The following is a 24,204-nucleotide window of genomic DNA, read 5'->3' on the forward strand; positions in this document are numbered from 1 at the left end:
ACAAACTCGACCAAAAGTAGTCCAAGTACCTCAATGAAGATGGCCTGAATGAGTCCTACTAGTATGCATTTTTACCAGTTTGACCCATTCAGGCCAGTTGTGAACATGATTGGCAGCCATTATCTTGTTGACAGCTTAATCAGCCAATCACATTGATGCAGAGGCACTCCCTAACACTCACGCCATGCTTTAGGACCATCAGCTCAGAGACCACAATGAGCTGATAGGAGGCAAAACATATGCTGCCTATTTGATATCATATTTTATACTGAAATTTTAGTTAAAAATTCAGTGCCACCTCGAAGGAAACACCCTTGTTCTGTATGTTTTCATGAAAGTATGGAACCATTCACTGATAAACTGAGGCTGGCGGTGGCTCTCGCAGGTAATGCGGCAGTGATTTGAACTGCAGCTGCTCCTGAGACTGAGAGACGGCACGGTCTGAGTCCCGGGAGCACACTTGGGCCGGGTTGGTCTGATAGGTCTCTTGGGGCTGGACTCATAGTGAGGGGGAAGTATCATGGCAGACCCTTTCTGACATCTCTAATGAGGCAGCCTAGAGAGAGATATCTCTCTTCCACCCTCCCATTCGCTCTCTTGCTCCCCCTTCTCTGTATCTCTGTTCCTCGCTTTCTCTCTTCACCATCTCCTCTCATAAACACGCACCCAAAGATACACACAGCCCCCCAGGCTATCCCCTATCCTCCCTACAGCGACTAATTGGGCCAAATCTGTGATCTAATTAAACGTCCAATTAGTAAGAGAGGGGCCATTTAGCCGCTGGCTACACCGCTGTGCGCGGGAAATAATGTGATTGAAAAACAAACAGAAAATCAATGAGAAAGAGCGAGAGAGTGGGGAAAGAGAAGAAGAGAGAGAGACAGCGGAAATGAAAAAGATGAAAGAAGATTTGAATCAGTTGGGTGTTTATAAGGTTAGAAAGCAATGACCTGTGTTATTGTGTTCGCTCACAGATCATGTAGATGTGTGTATCTGCCTGCTCTCTCCCTCAGCAATGACCCCTTGAACACATGCTAATTGCATTATTCTCAAAACACACACGTTAACTGCATTATTCTATTGGTGCAGTCAGTAAGTACATTATTCTATTAACACGCTCAAAGAACCATAAAAATCAGCACATCATCAATTATTAACAGCTCACTTAACCGTGGAGAGAGCCAAGCTTCCCTCAGAAACATTCACTTACCCTTCACTTCATTAAATATTAATATAAGAGTCACATTTAACATGGAGGCCACTGAATGGATTGTTTTCATTCATACTGTACACGCTGAGGCTAAAGGGACACAAGGGTCAAACTAAAGTGGGCATTCCACATTTCAATTGTATCATTTGTCATGATGCAATGAAACATACCAAATTGTGCCAAACTGTGTGTAAGTCATTTTTGGCCAAGTGGTATATATATATATATATATATATATATATATATATATATATATATATATATATATATATATATATATATATATATATATATATACAGTGGCATGAAAAAGTATGTGAACCCCTTGCAGAATCTGTGAAAATGAGAATTATTTTAATAAAATAAGAGGGATAATAAAATCATACAGCCACTGCTGGAAAGAGTTCAAATATGCAAAAATGCTTGAAAACTGAAGAATCTGCAGGAGCTGGAGGATTTTTCTGAAGAACAGAGCTCAGTTTAACTGCTCAGGACAAACAAGAGACTCATGAACAACCATCACAAAACAAAAAAACAGTCGTGGATAATCAGGTAACCACACACAGTATTGAGAATCAATGGTTCACATACTTATGAATGGGGCTATTTTAATAAATTCAGCTATTGTTTTGTCTTGTGAACTAAATGCAAACATCTTCTATGTAAAATATCTTACTCAGGACAGTACTAAACAAAAAATAACATGCATTTTTTTTATCCCTCTTATTTTATTAAATAAGTTCACATACTTTTTCATGCCACTGTATATATATATATATATATATATATATATATATATATATCTATATATATATATATATATATATATATGGTTTTTTTCCAGTTTCTCAAAGAAGAAACTCTGAGAAACTTCTCATCAGATTTTGGAAGTTTTCTTGGCCTTCCAGTCCTTATCCATTCCAATTAGGTTTAAGAGAGCCTGGTTCCTGCTATTGCTCAAGTGTAAGGGGAGGTCACTAAATACTTGCCACTTAGCCTATAGAAGCTTTTTTTTCTGATTTTTTTCTGTTTTTAAATTTACTGTATTTTCTGGTTATAATCAGAGACTGAGAAATAATTATATATGGTCATTATATCATTGCTAAAACAACATCTAATGGTGGCCTAAGACTTTTGCACATATATACAGTATACACACACACACACATACATACATACATACATACATACATACATACATACATACATACATACATACATACATACATACATACATACATACATACATACATACATATATATACATACACACAGATATATATATATATATATATATATATATATATATATATATATAGTCTCTTATATATATATATATATAGTCTCTTATATATATATATATATAAACTAAGCACATATTGTATGTTAATCATATTAAAAAATATATGTATATTTAAAAATGTAAATGTTTAATAAATATATAAATAATAAATATTTTAAATATTTAATAACTTATGTGAATATAATATAAATCTGATTTAGAATTAGGGTAGCACTTTATTGTACAGTCCTGTTACACATGTACAAACTATGTACTTATACCAATTACAATAACAGTGTTATAACTAGGTAATAACTCTGAACCTACCTCAAAACCTAACCTTAACCCATGTAGTTAACTTATATTACCTGTAAATTCTTGGATAAGTACACTGAAAGTACACCATAAGTACACATACAGTAAAATTAAGTGCAACCTGAATTAGAATACCCAAATTACAAATTATAGCTTATAAGTGAAATTAACCAAAAGCTGAAATCTTCTGGCTCTGGTATACCTCACGATAAGTGTATAATTAACAGCTTTTTAATTGCATTCTACATTCACACCTGCTATTTAACACAGTGAAATGCATCTTGTTAATGTGACAAAATATTTAAAGAGAGTCATTTATAACTCTTTGATATGCAGTGTGGTGGAAATCTCTAAAGACATGAATGTGTCTGTAATATGCAAGCTTTTTATACTCTCAGTACAGTTACTTTGTAATAAAATTAACATAAAACTACTGTTATGTCAATAATCTCTTCTAAATCTCAGCACAGCTCTTGGTTTCTCACTCTTACCATGGTGATGTCCAGGAGGCAGGGGAGGCCTTAGCAGATGTTACCCAGCTAAGTGAAGCCGCAGGTCCCCCTGGCAGCTCTGATCTAGTGTTCTGCAGGAGAGAGAGCGGATCACTCACACACAGAGCACAAACCACCTGCTCTGACCTACTGTGCCAAACATTACCAGTGCTCAATGCCAAGGCCGACTTACTAGAGTGTGCTGACAAAAAAAACGGTCAAACAACACTGGAGTCTTGCAAAAAACTATAGTCTACTTTGACTTTTTTAACTAGAACTTACATCTATTTTTATTTTTATTGAAACAACCGGTTAGTCTGTTAAAGCACACAATCAATGAACTGAACGTGTTTGAAATGTATGCAGTAAAATAACGGCAAAACAAAAGATGTATAAAATGTAAACAGTACCAAGAGGAAAACTGCATTGCTCATTGTTCTTAGTTGCGTTTCATTCAACTCTGTCTCAGATATCCCTTAAAATTCCTTAGAAGAAATAATTAAAGGCAAAAAAAAATGAGTCAACTGCTGAAACAAAGTAACAGTATGATGCTAATTCTGGATTATGCTGCTCGAATAATTATCTTTTGAGAGAATTTAATGACATTTGTTTTAGTACATTTTGATATCTCAGGCTTTTAGTACCTTGGCAAATCTGAGCATTGGCATTTTTGAGAACTCTTCTGATACTCTAAATGAGACACATTATTAAGTCATTTACTTAAAAGAAACGATTCATATGACAGATATCATATTTATGATTTTTCTTTCATTTGTATATATAAAACAGCCAGAATCAAAAGCTGTACAATTATAGGAAAAAGATTTTTCAGGATTTCACAAGCTCATATACTTTTTTTTTTTCAAACTACACTGTGCCTGAATAACAGTGTTGACACTTGACAGTTTGTTTATTTAGGTTGTACGTGGTGGGTTTGGATTGGTAGATAGATCACTAAAACAAAGTCATGTTTATGAATCAGCTGCAGAGCTCAGTTACATCTTCATGAACTTTGTGTCTAAGCTGCAAATAATTAAACAATACTTTTAACAAATGCAAACATAGTTACATAACTGATGTAGTACTACAACGACAACAAATGACAGTGTCAGTGATTTTTTAATCATTAATTAATCCCGCATTTGGATGTGTTCGCGTGTAGCTTGATTGCTAAATATTGAAAAATCCCGTTATACAGTTGGGAAACGATGATGCAACTTACCACATTCAAGGTGAAACACAATTAATCTGATATTTCCATCTCTGACTTTAAACATCACAAGCGTTTTCAATGCATTGCCGTGTTTTCGCAGTTTTTGTAATTTTGGGGACTACAGCCCCGCTGTGGTCAAAATGATACTCCAAAAACTCTTGAGACCGCAAACACATCTGGGTACGTATGTAAATAAAACTACAAATACCAAGGACCACATTCTCCCCACACGTTCCATACTGGGATTGTAGTTTTTTGACAAATAAAATCCAGTTAGCTCAACGACAAAAGTCCCAGAATGAAACTACATTTCCCATAATTCCCGACAAACCCGGAATTCCAGTTCCCGTAGCCCCGGCCGTATGTAGTGCCTGTTTCCTGCAGTAGAGGAGAAGGAGGTGGTGTCCAGAGACTGGCAAGATCCAACAACATCGTAACCTCAACCAACACCACTATACAATGAAATTATCATCAATAATACCCGCTCCCGAACTGCACTACTTCACCCTCCTGCTGGTATGTGTATGAGTAATCGCGCGCTCGTTCATAGACACACTTCTGGCAGGTTTCCTTGTGATAGCTAGCTCATATAACGTTAGCTATTAGGAGGGTTTATGAACTTGGATGTGATGCATTGTTATTTAACGGGTTTTTATACGAAGGCCTCTAGAATTTGTGCAATGAACGACTTCAACTATGTCAACTCTGAATGTCTCAGTAGGTCTAATGGCCTATAGTGAATGTAGGCTAGCTACAGAAAGTGCTAGAGAGCTGGCTAATTTGGCTAACCAGCTATTAGAGTTACCACCGGACCAGTCATAATGCAGCTGCAAGTATGGGACATTTTGAGAGTTTTGTAGACTGTGGGTCAACTATTCCCATTTAATTCACAACCACACTCGCTTATAAACACTGTCATTTATAAACATTACCAACTTATATTGCCATTTAGAATGTTTGCAAGCAAACTAACGATCACTGAATCATAAAAACCTTTATTTTTAGCAGTCTCAAATAAAGTGTTGAAAGGGCTAAAGGACAACTAGGGTAGGTAATGACAGAAATAGATGAGGTTTAAATGGGGAAAGAACTCGCAGCGCAAGTTGTGGAACCTTGTAAATGTTAAACGCAACTCGTTGAAATGAGCAAGTAATTGACGTGCTTGCATGTGTCCTGTTTCCATTCATAGTTGTAAAGTTTCACAGACAGCAATTGATGTGAGCTTGTTTAACTGGAAAAGTCCTTCAAACAAATGAATTAAGCACTTGAAGTCGTTTTTACAATAGGAGCCATACAGTATGCAGCTGTCAACAGTGATCTTTATAGTGCTAAAGCAAAGAGATGGATATTTTGGGATTCGTTTCATCCGACTTCGCATTGAAGAAACCGGTTGGTGAACTGCTCTGTTGTGGCCGAATCCTATTGGCTGTCAACCCGGAAGTGACCCGCGCTGCGCCGTTTAGCACAGCATGATGTGAAAGCCACAGCTGCGTTAGCGTTGTTGTCAGTCTAGTTCATTTTACAAGCTTTCAGTTTCATTATGTATTTTAGCAGTAAATAGAACGGGACGCGTGCTCGTAGATATTTTTCTCATAAGTTGTCAAATTTAAAGAATTTGGTCTGTTTTCCTTTGAACGTAATATTTATCAGTCACTGTTTTATTAATCATTTCAATAACATGAGTTACAAATGCTTGTAATCCTCATACATTTGATGTCACAATGCATACTTGTGGTATAGTTCCATTACTGTCTGATTTGTTTATGATTTCATCCTATTTTAAGTAATGCTTTCAAAGATATCACAAGTCATTTTCACAGTCTTAGCCAGCTAGATAACAGCTATGACAATTTTATTTAACATTACATGGATATATATATATAATATATATATATATATATATATATATATGTATATATATATATATATATATATATATGTATGTTAAAGGATTATAACTATAAAGTTTTTAATATACCTTCTAATTGTATGAGAATGAAGTCCACAACATTACTATATCAACACAGAGGAACGATATCATTGGAATAATTTTTCAGCTGATAATCGATAAAAGTTCAATTGCCAGTCAGAATCTTCCTGATTTTAAAGTGCTTGAAAAGCAGCAGATGACAACTGTAGCGCATCTTCATAATAAACAGAACATTGTCAGTCGTCGATGTGGACACTAGTTATCAATATAGTTACCGTTTTTGGTGTGAACAGGCCTTAACTCTCTCACCACCAACTCTGTTTTTACTCATAAACTAAAACTGCTGCATACCATAAAAATACTCTGCACTTCAGAGTATTTTCAGAGTAGTCTTTTGTAGACCAAACATATATTTGTTTATCGGAGTAGAAACCACCCATATTAGAGCTGGGAAGCTCTTTGTGATGACATGCACGGGTCCGATTTATTTACCGAAACTACAGCGTATGTTGGGTCTAGCTTTGATCTTGTACTTTGTGATCTGAGCGGTTTAGATCAGCCCATGTGGAGCTGTGTGTTTGTTTTGTTTCTGTGGCTGTTGTGACAGTTGGAGACTTCTCTGAGAGATTAGCCAGTGAATTTAAACAGTGTTGTTTAGCAGATGCTTGTTGTCACACATGCCTCAGTGTGTGTTTGATATTTTAGTCTGAACGGTACTTTTTGCCTCTTAAAATGGACTTATCACAGACATTAAGATGGCCCATGTGAGGAGGTCTGCATCAATCTTGCTGTTCACAATGTTATACACTTGCCAAGTAACAGTCTGTGTTTAATCAAGGAGAGGTGAAGACATCCATCGTAATATTATGTCTGTCTTCAGGCTATCTTTGACAAAGTCAAACAGGATGTAGTGATATGTAACAACAGCAGACTCATCCAACAACCACCAACTCTACTTTAACACGTGGCATTACTAAACCAGTTCACAGTTTCTATTGGATTGGTCACATATGTTAGATAATTAGCCACATTGCATTGCTTCAATGAACTTTGGTGGTGATGATATGCTCATTTCGTAGTAATAACATTTACCAATACCAATCAGCCACATTAAAGATATCATCACATGGCTAAAAGGAATGTTTAAAGTCCAAACTACATAGTTGTTGTGTTTCATGTTACAGAGATGCAATGCTGTCAGAATTATGGAACTCTGGCTGGCAGTAAATTGTTACAATTGATAGATCAGCAGTGTGTTTTGTTCATTTAATTTACAGTGCAAGCGTAATACACATCTTAAAATGCCATTTATTATCACTGAACTTGGAAATATAAATATAATGTAACATTTCCTTTTTAGTAAACATATACCTGATGAACATATACAGTGCCTGTCAGAAGTTTGGAAACATTAAAATTTTTTAATGTTTTTGAAAGAAGTCTTAAAAGTCTTATAAAAAGAGATAAATAAATACTTTTATTCATAAAAGTATGTATTAAATTGATCAAACGTGACAGTGAAGACATTAATGAGATTTCTATTTATTATATGCTTTAATAAATATAAATGCAAGTAAATGCTGTTTTTTGAACTTTCTATTCATCAAAGAATCCTGAAAAACGTATCACCATTTCCTCAAAAATATTAAGACGCACAAATGTTTTCAAAATTGATAATAATAAAATAATCTTGAGCAGCAAATAAGCATATTATAATGATTTCTGAAGGATCATGTGACACTGAAGACTGGAGTAATGATGCTGAAAATTCAGCTTTAACATCACAGGAATAAATTACATTTTAATTTTTTTTTCAGATAGAAAACAGCTCTTTTAATTTGTAATAATATTTCATAGCATTACTGTTTTTACTGTGTTTATGATTAAATAAATGCAGTCTTGGTGAGCAGAAGTGATGACTTTCAAAAACATAAAAAAATTGTAATGTTTAAACTTATGACAGGTATTGTATATATAGAATGACATGAATAAAATGTTCTAAATATAGAAGTAAATTTATACTAAAATATGATTATCTGTATTATAATAATAATAAAAATGCCATACTACTTTTTTTTTTTCTTCTTCTTCTTTTCTTTCGCATTGCAGATTTAAAGCTGATAAAACCAAACTGGTCTCCACCTCCTGAAATGTCACGCTCACATAAGGCACTACTGCACCGGATAGAAAAGCCTTATACATTTTTTATAAATTTTATGAATTTTTTCTGTATTTTATCAAAAATTCCATTATTTAAATGGTAGTATGTGTTTGGAATTTAAGGTGCACTAACTGTGATCACCGTTATCTCAAATGATCACAATTAGATTATGCGAGTTTATCAGTTTTCACTGTTAACAAGTAACTGTGCAGCCTAATTGTACTTTCCCAATAAAGGGGGCTTTTGGTGGGGGGAAAAGAAGTTGGACAAATAATAGAAAATGATTTGTTTACAAAGGTCATCTTGGGTGAAGCATGTCTATTCTATCTGTTGATCTAAGACTCATTCTTATAGCATTGCCACTAAACACTAGACTTTAATCTTTAAGCTCACTATGACAGATAATTAAATATAGACTGGACTGTTGTTACAAGCACATTTTGCTTCTACTTATTTAGGAATATGGTGACGCCACAATTTGCATGTTGTTTGCTTCGAGACATAACCTGCACTCAAAGATACTGATGATTCAATATAGCGTTAAAATTCATTAGAGGATAGCGGTGGAGTACCACACTTAAAATCTTTTAAAACTGCCACATTGGTCAGCAAAGATTCACTTTCCATTTCTCAATGAATTTCACGTTTCTCTCAGAAGTATGTCATATCATGTTTTTAGCTATGATTGATATGTTAGATCTTTAATAGTATTGCTTGGACTGAAATCCACTTTCGACCACTTGCAGAGATATTCGAAAACGCAAAAAATGTACCAAGCACAATGTTCTCTCACCATTCCTGATTTCTAACACACACTCACAGTGTTTGGCGAGGTCTTGCTGTTATCAGAGCAGAAATGAAAGCTGCTGCTCTCAGTATGTTTTTCCGTTGTCTCTGTGCGCGTTCATATGTAAATTGCACAAGCTTAATTTGTCCATTAAATTGAAATATCCGAAAAATCCCATACAGTTACTAGGGCTGGGCCAGAATATTCGATTATTCGAATATTCGTTTGGTAGGTTGGTATTTTTAATACCATTTTTAATATGATGGACAGTTGAGGAACCCAACCTTGTTATACTTAATAATATATTTGCTTCTTAGCCTACTGTGTGTTTCTGATTTGGGAGCGATTTGTTTGTCAGAAAAATGTTAGGCTAACTTTTTAAAAATATTGCTCCTGTCTTAACAGACTTGTGTTTTATCACTAGTGCAGTGTCTGCTCTCGGAGCATATAAGCCTCTTAAAGGGGCCGCACCATATTTCTACTCGTTACACTGCCTTTATTGGAGAGAAGAATATCTTCATCATCTAATGGTATTCGGACCAGCCCTAGACAATACTTCGATTCTCTGTCTGGATCGATTCTGATTCAGCCCCATGATACATCTGAAAATATCAGAATCACTCCAGATTCTTTGTGTCGTGAATTGAGATTCGATGTATTGTCCCTGCCCTAACATTTACCTGCCCATAGATGCTCCCTTCAAAAGAAATCAGGACAGAAGTGGTCGAATGTGAACAAAAACAGATTAAAACACCAGGTGTAAACGGGTATGTGTCTCCCTCGTCTACTTGTGATTCGATCGACCAAATCGCATCTTAATACTGGGTGTAAACGGGGCCCTAAACAAACTACTATCGGTGGAAAAGTGGCTAAAGTTGCAGTTCCTAAATAAAGTTACCATATACTTTGGTTTTTATTTTCCAGAGTCCATTTTTATTCTTATTCAGGGCTTTCCTATGGTTCATTTTTGGCCTGTGTTTTTTGTATCAGAGAGATTCTAGTTTGTGTATGACTGTCTAATGATAAGGATTTACCACTGCCTCCTTAATAAATACTGTTATTACTCACATGCACACATACAAACAGTTTACCAATGAAACACCTCTGTTGTTGCCAGGTAACGGGTCTGTATACTCCAGGACGAGGAGAGATAACCAGTCTGGATGCTGGAAACATCGATGACATCCTCAGTGAGTTCTTATCTTGTTTATTTGTGTGATTGAAGGAGGCTGTTTCAATCAGTACTTTCAATCAGACAGTTACCACACCTGTGTCATGCATGTGGGTGTGACTTAGCCAATGGTGCTTTGTCATCGTAGTAGATCAGATGAAATTAAACCACATGTTTCTCTCCACAGACAGTGCAGGGGTGGCTCTAGTCAACTTCTATGCAGACTGGTGAGTGTGTCTGTCGGCTTAACGCCTCCAGATGTGTGTTTGTCAGAAAGGGTGATGAGAGTTGTTGATTTGCTTTGTTTGCTGGTTCCCATGAAATTCTTAAAGGGTTTTTTCCCCCAAAAAATGAAATAATTGTCATCATTTACTCACCCTCATGTCCTTCCAAACCCATAAGACTTTCGTTCATCTTCAAAACACAAATGAAAGTCTTTTAAATTAAATCTGAGAGATTTCTGTCCCTCCGTTGACAGTCCACGCAACTACCACTTTGACGCTTTAAAAAGTTCATAAAGAGATCGTAAAACGAATCCTTATGAATCGAGTGGTTTAGTCCACATTTTCTGAAGAGACATGATCGCTTTACATGATGAACAGATTGAATTTAGGCTTTTAGTCACATAAACATTAATCAGAGAACATAAACAGAAGCTCTCAAAGTTGCCTGCTCGACAGACGTGAACAAAGCTCTTGCGGAAGCTCAAACGTGCTGCGTAACACACAAGAATGAACCTCATTGGTTCTCGTATGCCAAGCAAACATGCTTGAGCTTCTGTTTACCCAATCTGATGTTGATGAATGTTTATATGTGAATCTGTTCATCATGTAAAGTGATCATTTCTCTTCAGAAAAATAGGAATAAACCGCTTAATTCATATGGATTAGTTTTACAATCTCTTTATGAATTTTCTAAAAGGATAGTTTTTACTTATAAGCTATTGCTTCCGGTCTACTTTCATATAAACGTTCATGAGAGGGACGTTGTACACAAGATGTAAGTGCGTTGTAAAGCTGTCTGTGCTTCTGCGTTACTTTATGCTTAAACTTCTCAACACACATACGTTTATGTCAAGCTAAAGACAAGATCAAGCGAGCAGCACCCATTCACTTGCATTATATTATGGACTCGCAGAGATTGATTATTTTTCAAAAAATCTTTGTTAGTGTTTATCTGAAGAAAGTCATATACATCAGGGATGGCATGAGGGGGAGTAAATGATGAGAGAATTTTCTCTTTTAAATATGTTGAAATGTCCTGATGATGATATTATAAAACATTGATGATTATTAAAATCTTAATGAATAATATTAAATTATTAATACATTATTTGTTATTTTAATTAATTATTGTATAAAACTCTGAGCATATATAGGATCTATAATTATTATGATTATTATGTTTATTATTCTTATTCATGCCATTTCAAAAAAAATATTTGTTATAAAATGGTAAAATAGCATGATTAAAAACTGTTATTTAAAAAATTGGTAAATTTTAAAAGAAATTGTGAGGATAATAGGAACTAAAATATATACTTTAAACAAAGATTAAATCTTGACAAGGTGAACAGGACCTCAGATGCAAAGTAGAGGGGTCTCGTATTGCCATGAAGAGGTTTATCTTGTGATTTATGCCTGGCTTACTTTGCATTTTATTGTACAGCTTATTAACACAGAATGTACAGACCTAAAATGCTATTTATTAATAAAATATTTATTATTAATTAACTATTTGTCTAGAAAAAAATAAACTAGCACTCGCATCTCATACTGTAAAGTATCTGTATCCTGTTCTGATGTGATTTTATTTGTATGTATTTTCCGCAGGTGTCGTTTCAGTCAGATGCTCCACCCTATTTTTGAGGAGGCGTCGAATATAGTGCGGGAGGAATATCCAGACGCTACACAGGTGGTGTTTGCCCGGGTGGACTGTGACCAGCACTGTGAGTTCACACACACACACACACACACACACACACACACACACACACACACCTACACACACACACATACTGGTTTAGCCTTTGAGATAAAGCAAATTAAACAGAATTATTGATGTCTTGTAAAGTGTTTGATGGTTTAATGACAAAACTGCATCTTCTGTGAAGTCAAGGCGGCTCAAAGATATCCCACAGCGTGGGTGTGTGTGAGAGAGAGAGACAGCGCATGACTGATTCCAGCCGATCGGCTTTGGAGTATTTACCCCCCACATTGGTTGACTTTCATTTCTCAGCCCCTCCCCCTTTCCTTCTTGCCTTCTTTCTTTCTCTTTTTTTCTACATTCTTTAATTCTTTTCCTTTTTCTCTCTCTTTAGCCCTTTTTCTCTCTGTACTTTGACTTGAGACCATCTTTCTAAAATGAGCCTTTCCCTGACCTCTGACCTTTTGATCTTTCCTTCTCATAACCTAAAAAGCAAAATATTCATGACACACATTTTGTTCTTCAAAAGCAGAGCATCTGAAAGGTTAAAGTGTTCTTCTACATGTGGGTCCTAAAACTCACCCTTCTATGTATTACGAGCCAAACAGAAATCGGTGTGACCAGAAAAGCCATATCATCTTGTATTGGTTTTATTGATTTAAACACACCTTTAGCTATTCACCTTTTAGGTATCTACAGTACCTGTCAAAAGTTTGAAAACATTAAATTTTTTTAATTGTACAAGTCTCTTAATACTCACCAAGGCTGCATTTATTTTATTAAAATACAGTAAAAACGGAATTATTGTGAAATATTATTACAATTTAAAATAATTGTTTTCTATTTCAATACATTTAAAAATTTAATTTATTCCTGTGATGGCAAAGCTGAATTTATAATATCTCAAATGTTAATGTTTATCTCAAAAAAAAGCTGTTCTTTTGAACTTTCTATTCAAAGAAACTGAAACACTTGACCGTTTACCACAAAAAAATGAAGCTGCACAACTGATTTCAACATTTATTATAATAAGAAATGTTTCTTGAGCAGCAAATCAGCATATTAGAATGATTTCTGAAGGATCATGTGACACTGAATACTGGAGTAATGGCTGCTGTTTTTGTTATGTTTCTCCCGACAGCTGATATAGCCCAGCGCTACAGGATAAGCAAATACCCCACACTCAAACTGTTCAGGAATGGGATGATGATGAAGCGAGAGTACAGAGGTCAAAGGTCAGTAACCGCCATCGCTGATTTCATCCGCCAGCAGAAAGTGGATCCAATCAAAGGGATAGAAAATCTGGAGGAAATCAGCACTGTAGATGTGAGTGTTTCACAATCACTATACTATACAATTTTATTTCTTTGGTACATATTAAGCTTACCAAAATGCTTGCTGTGTCATCTAACCTTCCTTTCTCTCTTTCAGAGGAGTAGACGCACCATCATTGGTTACTTTGAGAAAAAAGACTCTGACAATTACCGTACTTATGAGAAAGTGGCCAACATCCTGAGAGATGACTGTGTTTTCCTGGCAGCTTTTGGGTAGGAGAAGCACTTGAGATACTTAAAGTCAGCATGAAATAATTCACCCTATCTGTTTTGTAAATACATGTGTTGATCTTATTGTGAACCTAAGATGAAAATTCTGTCATTTACTCACCCTTATGTCATGTCAAACCTGTATACTGTTATTTTTTCAGTGGAACACAGAAAGACAATTTTTAATCATCTTCACACAGCTCTTTTCCATACAACAATACAGTTGTGACCATATGGCTTCAGAAGAAGCACAAATCATATGGACTACTTTTATGATTCCTTAATGGTGCTGTTTAATCCATTTTGGTGCTCGACTGCCTGTGTTCAGTATGAACAGAAAATAACAAATGGGTTTGAATTGAGTAATGTTAGGTGTGTTAGGTCATTTTGGGTTAACTATTTCTTCACAATCAAGTCAGTTTTTCTTCATTACCTCAGTTTAAATTTCTTTTCTCACACCAGTTTGATTCTTTCTATGCCTCTCTCTATTTTTTCAGGGAAGTTTCAAAGCCTGAGCGGTTCAGTGGTGATAATATTATTTATAAGCCAATGGGAGAGAATGCTCCTGACATGGTCTACATGGGGTCGCTCACAAACTTTGACCTCAGCTATGCTTGGACACAGGACAAGTGTGTGCCGCTAGTCCGAGAAATCACATTTGAAAATGGAGAGGTATGATTTCCTTTCTCGAAATATCTTTGTGTGTGTGTACATGAGGTATCATATGTAATTTCTTTCCATTTTGTCCGGATTGTTATTTGTGTACATCTAACAGTTCAGCCGAACAGCCAATTCATCATTTGCATAAGAAAAGTCCCCTCCCCCTCAGTGTACTTTTCCCACACTCAAGCACATCTGAGTGTGTACGTTTCAAGTGTGTTTGTGTTTTAAAGACGTCCGCATGCCATGTCCTTTTAGTAGGTGTGGGTTTTTTCTTTGATTTACTTGACCGCATGTTTTGAATAACTTCAGAATCTGTTGCTTGGTGATATGGCAGTTTCTCCACAATCTGCTCCACTGACCCACCTCTGCTTGATTGCACTTCAGCAAGCCATCCTACACACTCTTAAAACTCATTATGCATCATTTAGTTCCAGTCCTCAAATCAGTACGACCAATGGTGCTAATATTTTGTATAACGTAACTGGGACTTTTCACTGTTTGTAAAGTATCACTCTGCTTGTCTGCTCGACTATGATTAGAATATGTGTTTTTGTGTGTGTTTTAAGGAATTGACGGAAGAGGGCATCCCGTTCCTGATCCTTTTCCATCAGAAGGACGACACAGAGAGTCTGGAGAAATTTCAGCAGGAAGTGGCTCGCCAGCTTATCAGTGAAAAAGGTATGGACGAGCCGGTCAGGATCATCTTTCATAATTCATTGGTTATTTTCTGTGACAATTGCTGTTTTGAATCCAAAATAGGTCATTTGTTATGTTCGATTCTTTGAAAAGAACTCGGATCCTATTCACAAGTTGGTCTGAATGATTCCTTACCAACCGAATGATTTTTATAAATCAAATCCTGTGTTCGTAAAAAACAGGAATTGTCATGGAATAGTCATGGAAATTATTTAAAATGTGTGGGAAGGCTGATTTTTGCACATCCAAACTAGGGATGAGCAGGATTATCAACACATTGACTAATTGTCCAACAACAAATTAGTCAGTAGTCGAGTCATGTATCATTTTTCTTTTTCCATGAACATTGCTTTTCAAGACATAGTACTGAGTTTAGGGCTCCATTTCCCAAAAGCATTATATGCCATCAATGCATTTTTTTTTTTTTTTTAATGGAGTAAAAGTAGAAGTATTCTAATCTCTTTTCCATCACACTGTGAAAAAAGCTGCCCAATCACACGGCTGTTTGAAAACATAAATATTGTTTCACTTTCTTCTTCGTGACAAGTAGAGGCGACTCTAAAAAGTAATTTAATCTTTTCAAAGATTTTTACACATGGGTCTGAACTAGGGCTTCATGATATATTGTTTTAGCATTGATATCGCGATTGCAGGATGTGTGATGCCTAGTATAGGGATCCTTACGGACCAGACACCACGGTTCAAAACGCACCTGATTCTCAGATTAATCGCAAAATTTGACCAACATACTATGAAAGTATATCATTTGCACACGTTTTAGGTCCTGTCAGTTTAAACATTCAAGCTATTTGGGCACACAAAGACGCGAAAGAGAACTCAATTCTGAACATGCGTCTGTTTTCTGTGCGCACAAACCGAGCCTTGCTGATGCACGTGAACACCGAATGCAGTTCTCTTCTGCGTCTTTTTGTGCCTGAAAGGACACATACATGCAAAAAAAGGTCAAAATTAACATAAAACATTGAGTATCCTCGTAAACACAGTTGCTTATGGCTTAGGTGAACTGAACAACTGAGAAAGAAAACCAGATGTGTAACAGTATTTTAGATCCACGATTTGGTCTTAAAGTGACAGCAGCCTAATATTCCTGCTGCCTTGTGTGTCATTAATGTTAATCAAACAACAAAAGACAAAGAGAAAAATCACTTTTGTAGCTTTAACACAGATTAATTATATTTAATTTATACAGTAAAGACTATGTAGTGTTATTTTACATTTGATTATTCAATTTCTGTACCTGAATACTGTTAGACTTGCCTGAAAAATATAAAACACTATTCCTTTAATTTGTATCTTCTATTATATTTATCTATGCTTGTAATTTGTTCATTATTTTATATGCGTATTCACTCACCTACAAAATCACCTCAATGATTCTAGATTGATTAATTCTTTCCAAATAGAACTATTCAAGTTATCTGGTGAATTTCTTTTATATCGCAATATATATTGCAGAAAAACAATAAAAAAAAAAAAAAATATATATATAGCATTGAGTTCAGGGCTGCCTTTCTCCAAAGCATCGTAAGCCTAAGTAGATCATAGGGACCAGTGGCACCAATGGTATCTATGATCTACTTAGGCTTACAATGCTTTTGGGAAACGAAGCCCAGAACTTTTAAAAACGTTTCAAGCTGTGTTCCATTCTGTTGTGCTTTGTCTAGCTGTTTTTGAATGCAAGAACACATCTAATGTGATCGCCTAATCTAATCACGGCCTAATTGACTAATCAATTAGTCGTTCAGATAACCCACCAACTAGTCAGTTTTGCACAACCCTAACTCAAATGTACTTTTGATGGCCAAAAGTGCTGTTTAGATCAGCTCACAAGGTTTTGAAGATCTAAACTGACCTTGTCTCTCTCTCGCAGGTTCAATAAATTTCCTTCATGCCGATTGCGATAAGTTCAGGCACCCTCTACTGCACATTCAGAAGACCCCCGCTGACTGCCCTGTAATTGCCATCGATAGTTTCCGCCACATGTATGTCTTCCCAGAGTTCAGCGACCTTGCGTAAGTATCGCACTTGTCCGTATGTCTTTAATGCAGAGATTATTTCAGCCTCCTCCCTGCAGGTTATCTCTTGTTCCAGACTCCTAGCAATTAAATGATGATTATAGACTTGGCCCCACAGCAACACACACTCAAAAAGAGAGTGATAGTGAACAGGCTTTGGGCTTCATCTCTCAGCCAGTTACGCCAATTAATTTAGCGACACCTGACTGATAGCTGTAATGTGTGTGAACGTAGTAGCCTAGTTTTCACGGTTTATAACTATGTTATAACTACTTTACTACAACATTATTATTATTTATGACACCAGAGTCACCATATATGACAAAAAAGCATCATAATTCAGCTCATGCCTTATTTTATTAAGCACTCTGCATATCCTATTATCCAATAAGGGCCTTATCAGCCTGCCTCCCATCAGTCTTTGATACAGCTGATTGTCCAGGGGGTCCGTGGCGTCTGGGACAGTACAGATGATGTTGTTATCTTGTTAAAATGCTGTGGTTTTGGAGACTGTCGGCCCTCTCAGGGTCTTATCGCTCATTAAATCAATGATGCTGCTTGTGTTGTTGTTTGTTTTTTGGACTGTTTTATGATGCCTTGTGCGTATGAACAGGGTTCCAGGAAAGCTGAGGCAGTTTGTTTTGGACCTGCACTCAGGAAAGTTGCACAGAGAGTTTCATCACGGCCCAGACCCCACAGACAGCACTCCAGGACAGGTGAGAGTTCACCACAGCTGCCGTATGGGTGTGCATTTGAGTTGGGCTTGCCATCATTTATTTTTTTTTTAGGCTTTTTCAGTTTTTACAAGGAATGGGCATCAATCTTAGATGTGAAGGCGGTGATTGATCATGAAAACACCAAAACATTTACTACTTATCCAAATTCATTTTTTTATTGTAGTTTTTTTTTTTTTGTTGTATTTTTGTTTTCTAATTCAATTCCTATTCATTTGATTTAAATTCCTTTCCATAGACACAATATTTTTATTTTTTAAAGGATTAGTTCACTTTCAAATGAAAATTACCCCAAGCTTTACTCACCTTCAAGCCATCATAGGTGTATGAGACTTTCTTCTTTCTGATGAGTGCAATCGAAGATATATTAATAAATATCCTGACGCATCCAAGCTTTATAATGGCAGTGAGTGTTACCAAATGAGTATGAGCTGAAGAATGTGCTTCCATCCACATCCATCCATCATTAACCCCCCCGGAGCAGTGTGAAGTACATTTAAGTCCTTCTGAAGCACAGCGATGCGTTTGTGTAAAAAAAAAAAAAAAATCCACATTTAACAAGTTATGAAGTAAAATATCTAGCTTCCACCAGACCGCCTTTCATATTCAACCTACAAAGAAATTATAAACTGCCATCACATCAGTTAAGCTTTTTCCGCACGTTTTCTGCACTTATTTGCTTAAAAATACAGTACAAACAGTAATAGTGTGAAATTTAAATGAACTTCTTTGAAATATAATAAAATAGAAAGTGTAATTTATTTCTCTAATGGCAAAGCTGAATTTTCAGCAGCCATTATTTCAGTCTTCAGTCACATGATCCTTCAGAAATCATTCTAATATACTGATTTGGGTCTCAGGAAACATTTCTCATTATCATTAATATTGAAACAAAGTTGTTCTTAATTTATTACTTATTACTTAATTATTTTGTGAAAACCATGAATTATATTTCAGAATTATATGATAAATGGAATGTTCAAAAGAACATTTATTTGAAATAGAAAATTTTTTAACAATGTAAAGGTCTTTACAATCACTTTTGGTCAATATAATGCATCCTTTCAAAATAAAATGATTAATTTCTTAAATACTGACTCCAACCTTATGAACTGGAGTGATAAAACTACACTTTATATCAGTATCAATGCTTGTAAATTTACGTTTCCTTTAACAAATTAAAGATCGTACATAACAGCTCATCATTATGCTATGTTAGTTCATAAACTTCTCCGTTTGGCTCGTGCATGTCGAAGTGACATTTGCTGAAAATCAGTGTTGTCCAATTCTGCGCTGATTAAAGTGCCCCATTATGACAGGCACTTTTACTCAGGTTGTGAGTTCAGCACACTTCCTGGTCAAAATCTCTGAAAAAAACATGTTCATCTAGACTAATTAATTCAGGCGTACATTAATTAAGACTATGACTGAATGAAACATGCGTGCTGACATTTAAGTGCGTGCATAGCAGAATGAACCCGGTGACCTCTGTGCAGAGCGATCTGCTGACAGGAACGCATCCATCTACACATAGTCCTAGTATAATGACTGTGTGAACGGTCGCTTTACAGATCCAGGTGATTTGTGGTTGTTTATTTGTCTGTCTGTGTGTGTATTCCAGCAGGAGGAAAACGAGGTGGCCAGTAATCCCCCAGAGAGTTCGTTCCAGAAATTGGCCCCAAGTGAAACACGTTATACCATCCTCAGGGACCGGGACGAGCTGTGATGTCACAACTGCATTGAGACCCAACCCAGAACCCAGCAGTCAGCTGGTGCCAACCTGGCACTGCCGCTGCCTGTGTGACATCTATTTTCATAATTTTTATTTTAGATAAAAAAAAAAGTGAGAAGGTGAACCCCTGAGCTTTTTTGGGGTGGGCAATGAAGAGGAGCGTTTTTACATTTGTTTTTGGAGCTTGTAAATATGTTTGTGCTCTGTGGGTCTTGTCTAAATTAAAAATGATTTTTTTTCTTTTTCCCCCCCTACATTTTTGTCCACCCAAGTCCCCTTTTTTGTAGGAAAACATTGGTACATTGGTGGTCCTCTTTGTTGGCAATGCACATTGAGTTTATTATGGATCATAAATGGGCAAGTGGAATCATCGGAAAATGTAGTCCAAGAACAAACCTGCAGTCAACCTGTGGTGTTTCACTCCAGTCCTTAACTGAGTGTGTGTGTGTGTGTGTGTGTGTGTGCGTGTGTGCGTGCGCGTTACAGCACATGTATGTTACATGTGCTTATTAGTCTGTATTCATATGTACTGTACCCTCCCAGACTTGTTTAAATTCACACTCGCTAAGATCCAGACTGGCTAGTCTCATATCATCCCATTCCATCAGGGGGAGTGGTCAGGGGCAGGGTTATGTGGGGGTCGGGTTTAGAAGGGTAAGGATTATTTGTAAATCTGTCATCTCAGAGGGGACAAGGAAACCAAAAAAAGAAAAGTAAATTAAAAACGTTTTACAAGATTCTACTTTGTCTGTTTCATTATTATGTTTTCTTTTCCCTGTAATTAATGTTTTTCTACTTTTGCACTTACTATGTCACATCACATCTGTACATTAAAAGATATTTCATAAAAGGTAAAAAGTTAATAGGTAATAGTTGGTAGGTAATGGCTTCAGGTTTCGCTTTGCTCGTCATTTTTATCCTGGGGTTAACAATTAATTCTGGCCTGGCTGTTTATAAATGCTGTTTCACACAGTACATTACTAAACCCTGGGTTAACATTCTTATTTCCATATTTGCTATTGCCAACACAGGTGATACACATGAGGTACGCAATTGGTTGTCGGTAGTTAAGCATCACACTGCACACAATTGGCACCGCAATGCGAGGTTAACACCACAAAAGCAGTGCTAACCCTTCTCCGGAGCAGGTTTTCATAACCCAGGGTAAAAAAGAGGTGCTAGCCCTGCTAAACTTTCCTTTACCCAGGGTTAAATGCAGTGTTTAGAATAATGATAACCCGGGGTTAAGCACAGTGTAAAAAAAGCCCAAAGATTTAAGCTGATCTGAAAGGGTTAGTTTACCCAAAAATGAAAATTCTGTCATTTATTCACCCTAACGTTGTTCCAAACTTGTTACTTGCTTTCTTCTTAAGAACACAAATGCATGTTTTGTTAACTAAATAGTTTTGGTTGCCATTGTCTTCCATTGTTTTTTGTCCTTATGATGGAAATCAATGGGAACCAAAACTGTTTGGTTACCAACATTCTTCAAATTATCTTTTATATTCTGTAGAAGAAAAAGTCCCAGGTTTGGAATGACATGAGGGTGAGTAAATAATGACCAAATTTTCATGATTGGGTGTATTCTCGCTTTAAAGGTGCTTTAATCCAAATGTTCTGTCCTCATGATCTAATAAATTGGGGAGAAATGTCACAAAGACAAAATATTGCCTTGTGAGCACTTCATACTCCATCTGCACACCATCGTGTTAACCCTTCAAACAGACATGCCAATCAAGAAGGTGACAGACCTAGATGACTAAACTGAGATGAAAAACAGAAAAAAGAAATGTTAGGGTTAAGATAACATCAAAAAACTCAGACTGGCACAAATGATGTAATAGCTAAAAAAAAACGATTTAATCAGTCATGTTTTCATAAAATGTGTCATGGTCTCAGTGTAGAGAAGTGTTTATGTCCCAAAGTCAACAGATCAGATAAACTGCCCAGTATGCGTGCTGCAAAAATCAACAGCTTGTCACTGGGGCAGTATCAAGAGTTACACCTTTGTTCTTTATCGACCCCTAAAGAGGCCATATTAGTGACTTGTTATTGTCCCAGTGACAAGCTAAAGGTACAATTTTTGCACTTTTTTGTTGTTCTGAGAGTGTGACGGCAGCAGCAGCATCCAAATGTCACTGAAAAGGCTCACAGACACTACCTAAAGAGTGAACGCAGCAACTATAGATTCAGACTGTTAAATTATTGCCACTCAGTGGCATCTTCAATTGACAAATGAACTTATTAAGCTTCTTAAATCAAATTTTTGAAAATGACCCACTGTCCAACAGTGTTGTTATTGTTAACTAAAACTATTAAAAATCATTTTAAAATAAATAAATAGACAAATTAAATATATGAATATCAGATTAAAATCTTAAATGTAAACTAGAAATGTTTCCTGCATGGGCAACTAACCAAAATAAGAAGACTAAAATGACTAAAACTGAAAAGAAAAAAGCTATACAGAAATATTAAATAAACTAACAAAGTAAAAAGTTAATTCAAAATATTAATAACATATATAAAAGTATATAATGCTAAGATAACACTGCCGTCAATCAAAAATAATGGTAAATTCAGTTTTCAGAGACCTGCCTATAAACATACTCAGCATAATATAATAGAAATCTGAGATAGAGGTTAAGATGTAATTAACCGTTTACCCAAAAAATCATCTATCATCATTTACTCACACTCGTGTCATTTCAAACCTGTATGACTTTTTTTTCTGTGGAACATCAAATAAAATATTCTGAAAAATGTTTGTGTTTTTTTGTCCATACACAAAGTCAGTGGAATCCAATGTTTTATTTTGGACACCATTGACTTTCATTAAATGGACAGAAACATTCTTCAAAATATCGATAATACTTTACAATAAGGTTCATTAGTTAATATATTAATTAGCATGAACTAACCATGAGCAATACATTAGTTACTGTATTTACTAATCTTCGTTAATGTTAGTTAATGTTAGTTCATAAACTAATGTTAACAAGATTTTAATAATGTATTAGTAAATGTTGAAATTAACATTAACAAAGATTAATAAAGGCTGTATAAGTGCAGTTCATTATTAGTTCATGTTAACTAATGTAGTTAACTAATGTTAACTAATGAACCTTATTGTAAAGTGTTACCAAAATATCTGTGTGTTCCACAGAATAAAAGTCATACGGGTTTAAAACAATATAAGGGTCAGTAAACAATGACAGAATTTTTAGTTTTAGGTGAACTATCCCTTTAAAATATATTAAAAAAAAAACAAAAAAAAAACAGTAACCTTAAACATTACCTACCTGACATTTATTAAGTAACAACACCTCTAAGTGTTAAATATTGAGTTTAAAGTACATTTTTATAACAGCAGATTTTTAGCCTACTCAAAATTACAGGTTGGTATTTAAAAGTGTGGTGAAAACAGCTTTAAATATGGAGAATATTCAACTGTCTTTCCATAATATTTACAACTATTTCTAACTATAAACTGTTCCTAACTTCCAGGGAAGCTGACACAGTGTGATGGTTTCTCTCCACCATCCTTATCACCAGACATCAAAGATTCCTTTTATCTTCAGTTACTTTTTATAGTAAAATGGAAATGATCTGAAGTGGGTGTTTAAAGGAGACACACAAAAAAAAGGGTCTCTGATGTCATGTAACATCTTCCCACCTACAGCAGGAACCCATGACATCACAACACCTATGGAGATTACATCACAGCGCACCACAGATGGCCTGCCATATTTTCCATTTAGTGTGTGAGTGTGTACGCACAGAATATGGAAAGTGCAACGTGTCTGACACTCTGGCTGTGTGCAGGTCAGTCGCATGGGACTTTCCCTCCCAGAGCAGCACAGCCAAGCACATGCAGAGCTCAGCACTCGGGCTATCTCACTTGTGCATCACGCACAGGGTGGCTTGCATGTGCTGTTGGAGACGTTCATTCGCCCCTTCGTAGGGGAAGTCCAGTGTGTTGTGTTATGAGGAAGGCGTGGGGGCCAGTGTGCGTCTCAGACCCGGCTTCGTGTTTGTGAGGGGATCTCCCTGCTCACCCCAAAAACAGCGCGTGAGACCGGGGGCAGCAGCTCCAAAGTCAGGACAAAAACAATCAGATTCAACATTGTTTTTCAAAAACGAGGAGTTGATTTTTAAATAACTGCAGCTTTTTGAGCTTTCCAATGGTGCTGAATGCTTTTTAACTTTGAGGAAGTGCACATTGTGGTTCCTTGAGATCATCTTGCATGAGTCAGTCAGTACTACACATCAAACACAAAAGGACTGAACGAGTGTTTGACAACAGACAGTAT

The 24,204-nt window shown here is 36.0% G+C and overlaps 2 protein-coding genes across 4 annotated transcripts in view; one reads left to right on the top strand and one right to left on the bottom strand.

The window, feature by feature from the left end:
- Positions 1-4,682, bottom strand: part of invs (inversin) — a 37,839-nt gene extending 33,157 nt beyond the window's left edge. For all 3 annotated transcript variants that reach the window (XM_067408178.1, XM_067408172.1, XM_067408164.1), the window contains exons 1-2: positions 4,521-4,682; positions 3,299-3,390 (exon numbers count right to left, since the gene is read on the bottom strand). In XM_067408178.1, the coding sequence (XP_067264279.1) occupies positions 3,299-3,301 (3 nt within the window). In that variant the 5' untranslated portion in view covers positions 3,302-3,390; positions 4,521-4,682. The remainder of the gene's footprint in view (positions 1-3,298; positions 3,391-4,520) is intronic.
- Positions 4,683-4,946: 264 nt separating this feature from the next.
- Positions 4,947-20,614, top strand: erp44 (endoplasmic reticulum protein 44). The gene is made up of 11 exons (XM_067408199.1): positions 4,947-5,027; positions 10,507-10,579; positions 10,748-10,787; positions 12,393-12,508; positions 13,628-13,812; positions 13,918-14,033; positions 14,528-14,702; positions 15,260-15,371; positions 17,281-17,422; positions 18,039-18,141; positions 19,781-20,614. The coding sequence occupies exons 1-11, from the start codon at positions 4,971-4,973 to the stop codon at positions 19,883-19,885; spliced, it is 1,224 nt and encodes a 407-aa protein (XP_067264300.1). The 5' UTR covers positions 4,947-4,970; the 3' UTR covers positions 19,886-20,614.
- The last annotated feature ends 3,590 nt before the right edge of the window (positions 20,615-24,204 follow it).

This window comes from Chanodichthys erythropterus, chromosome 2 (assembly GCF_024489055.1).
Source record: "Chanodichthys erythropterus isolate Z2021 chromosome 2, ASM2448905v1, whole genome shotgun sequence".
In the NCBI taxonomy this organism is placed as follows: domain Eukaryota; kingdom Metazoa; phylum Chordata; class Actinopteri; order Cypriniformes; family Xenocyprididae; genus Chanodichthys; species Chanodichthys erythropterus.

Coding starts and splice junctions, on each gene's coding strand:
- erp44 (XM_067408199.1), top strand. CDS start 4,971: ATGAAATTATCATCAATAATACCCGCTCCCGAACTGCACTACTTCACC. Junction 12,509..13,627: donor GGTGGACTGTGACCAGCACT/GTGAGTTCACAC, acceptor TTCTCCCGACAG/CTGATATAGCCCAGCGCTAC. Junction 14,034..14,527: donor GTTTTCCTGGCAGCTTTTGG/GTAGGAGAAGCA, acceptor CTATTTTTTCAG/GGAAGTTTCAAAGCCTGAGC.